Source organism: Terrapene carolina, unplaced genomic scaffold (genome assembly GCF_002925995.2).
Source record: "Terrapene carolina triunguis isolate 2854851 unplaced genomic scaffold, T_m_triunguis-2.0 Scaffold517, whole genome shotgun sequence".
In the NCBI taxonomy this organism is placed as follows: Eukaryota; Metazoa; Chordata; order Testudines; family Emydidae; genus Terrapene; species Terrapene triunguis.
The window spans coordinates 2,483,489-2,486,127 of record NW_020664868.1 but is presented as its reverse complement, the minus strand read 5'-3'; the positions used below and the strand labels follow the sequence as shown (position 1 = coordinate 2,486,127).

Here is a 2,639-nt window from a genome sequence, read left to right as displayed (position 1 = left end):
CCAGCCCAGGGTGGGGGACTGGCTGGCTCAGGGGGGCAGGGAATGGGACACGGAGCGGGGAGCAGTGGGGAGAGGGAGAGCCATGCCGCAGAGAGCCTGGCACACATGGTGGCACCCTGGGGTGCCCTACAGAGGGGTGGAGTTCTCTGACATCTGGGGCTGCCCCAGACCCCTCCCAAGGCCCCCCTCCAAGCCATGCCGCAGCAGAGGGGTCCTACCCACCCAGCCAGAGGCCCTGGGACTCACAGCGAGGGACGCAGGGCCCTGGCATCTCCTCCCGCAGGCTTTCCAGGGTGCCCATCCTGCTGGGGGCCGGGCGGCGCGGCCCGTCCTGCGGCCTCCGGGCCGTCTTGGCCCGGCTGATCTTCTCGCTGTACATCCGCGCCAGGGCTTGCACCTTGCTGAGGATCCGCTCCGAGTTCTCCAGCAGGCAAGGGGCAGTGTCCTCGTACAGCCCTGGCAGGGGGGCGTAGCCGGCAGGCGGGACACCATCGGCACGAGGGACCCCGTCGCCACGGGGCAGCCGGGGCGGGGCAGCCAGATCCGATTCCTCCACAATCCACAGGGGCTCCAGGAACGGTGGGGGCTCGCGGGCGGCCGCCGGCCCTTTGCTGCCCTGCTTCATGCGGGGGGTGCGGGCTCCCAGGGCGTCCGCCGCCCCCCGCTCTTTCTCCCGCCAGGCCCGCCGGATCTCCGCGCACGACTTGTACTCGGGCTCCTGGCTGGCAGGGGGCCGGGCAACATGGCTGGCAGGCTGGCCCCGCCCCTTCCCAGCATCCTCTTGGTTGGCGCCAGCTTCGGTGCCTTGGTCGATGAGCTGGCCCCGCCCCTTCCCAGCATCCTCTTGGTTGGTGCCATGGATGTCTGGGTTGATAGGCTGGCCCTGTCCCTTCCCAGCATCCTCTTGGGCCTCTTGGTTGGCGCCAAATTGAGTGCCTTGATCCAAGGCCGGGCCCTCTCCCTTCCCAGAATCCTCTTGGTTGGCGTCATGAGGGGTGGTGTTTTGGTCAAGAAACTGGCCCCACCTCCTCCTAGCATCCTCCTGGCGGGCAGGGCGGGCCTTGGCCCAAGAAGCCCCGCCCCCCTCGCGGTCCGTGGCACCCTCCTGCTGGGGGAGGTGGTTGAGGTGGAGCACAGAGTCCCGCATCACGCCGGCGGGGGCGGAGAGGGCGCCCTCCCGAGCGGGGGGGTCTGGGGCAGCCTCGCCCGCCTCGTAGTAGCACTTGATCTTCTCGATCAGCAGCCGGTCATCTCGGGTCAGCGGCGAGTCCCGCGCTGACCCATCCCCGTATGGGGGGCAGGCCCCATCGGTGGAGCCGAGCTCCCCGCTGGACGCTTCCTGCCCTGCACGCAGGGTGTTATCCCCTGCCAGGACCTCTGGCTTGCCGGCGGCCTCCTCTGCACCCAGGTCTTCTAGGACACAAAGAGGGGAAGGGCCCCGCTCCTGCTTTTGCTCCTCTGATTCGCTGCGGGGGGGACGGCGCGGCGGGAGGGGTTGCGTCATGCTGAGGCTGCCACGGCGGGGCTCGTCTCGCCCGGCGGCGTCTCCCTCCTGAACCTCGCTTCCCTCGGCTCGTTCTCCCAGCACGGCTCGGCTCAGAGGCGGATCCTGGGGGATCAAAACAGACAAAGCAGAGTCAGAGCCAGGTTGGGGGAGACAGTTCCCAGCAAAGGATTGTTCCAGCAGAAAACGGTGATCCGTCGAAACCGGACCCCAGCTGGCGGGAAACGGACGCATTTCTCGCCTCGAAAACACCTCGGGAAAAAAGTTTCTACATTTTTTAAATGAAAAATTCCAGTTTTCCGGTTCAAACCATATAATAAAACACAGAAATAATAAAAAAATTAAGTAACGCGGCAGCAGGTGGGTGAATCCTTCATTTCGCTCTTTGTTCCCGTGTTACAAAGTGTTACCCGGGGCGGGCAGGGCTTGAAAGTCACCCCAAAATGTGTTACGTCATTTATGGAGAGCCCCGAGTTAAAAAATAAGGATCAAAAGTGAAATGAAATGACCAGAAGAGAAACGAATTTCCGACTGGTGAAAATCTTTGAGATTTTGATTTTACGTCCCGATTCGGGAAGGGAAAATGTTTCGATCGCTTGACCGTGATCCTAGGATGAGCAAAGTTTCCCGTCCAGGTCTAGCTTAACAGATCCTGGCGGTTTCACTTAATAATCACACAGCTCCTGGAATCATGCGCTTTCGGGGGAATCTCGGCTTTGATTCAAAGACCAAAAGCAAATTGCTAGCCCTCCTGGTTGCACAGAAAAGGGTGAAAATGTGACCTCAAAGCAGCAGAAAGAACCCTTGAATCTCACGATTTCTCAGGCAAAAATCGCAGGATTTCGCAGCCAAATCTCAGGCTGGGCGGAAGGCTGATGTGCCGGGGTAGAATTTTCACAAGCCCCAACGCAGTTTCGGATCCCAAGTCCCATTTAAGGGACCGGGGAAGAATCAGACTCCGAAGGGCCCAGTCGCTTTTGAAAATGGGACTTTTGTTCTTAAGTCAGGTGCTTTTGAAAATGTTACCAGTAGGCACCCAGAAGTCTGAGTCTCAGGCCCTGCTCTAACCACTAGACCGCACTTCCCTCCCAGAGACAGAACCCAGGAGTCCTGGCTCCCAGACCCACTGCTCTGA

General features: G+C 61.1%; 1 protein-coding gene across 1 annotated transcript in view; it reads right to left on the bottom strand.

Annotated features, from left to right (window-relative positions):
• The window catches only part of PLEKHG2 (pleckstrin homology and RhoGEF domain containing G2), a 25,327-nt gene that overhangs the window by 3,830 nt on the left and 18,858 nt on the right, over nucleotides 1–2,639 (bottom strand). Inside the window, exon 17 of the mRNA XM_029913204.1 lies at nucleotides 247–1,609. Coding sequence (XP_029769064.1) covers nucleotides 247–1,609 — 1,363 coding nt within the window. The remainder of the gene's footprint in view (nucleotides 1–246; nucleotides 1,610–2,639) is intronic.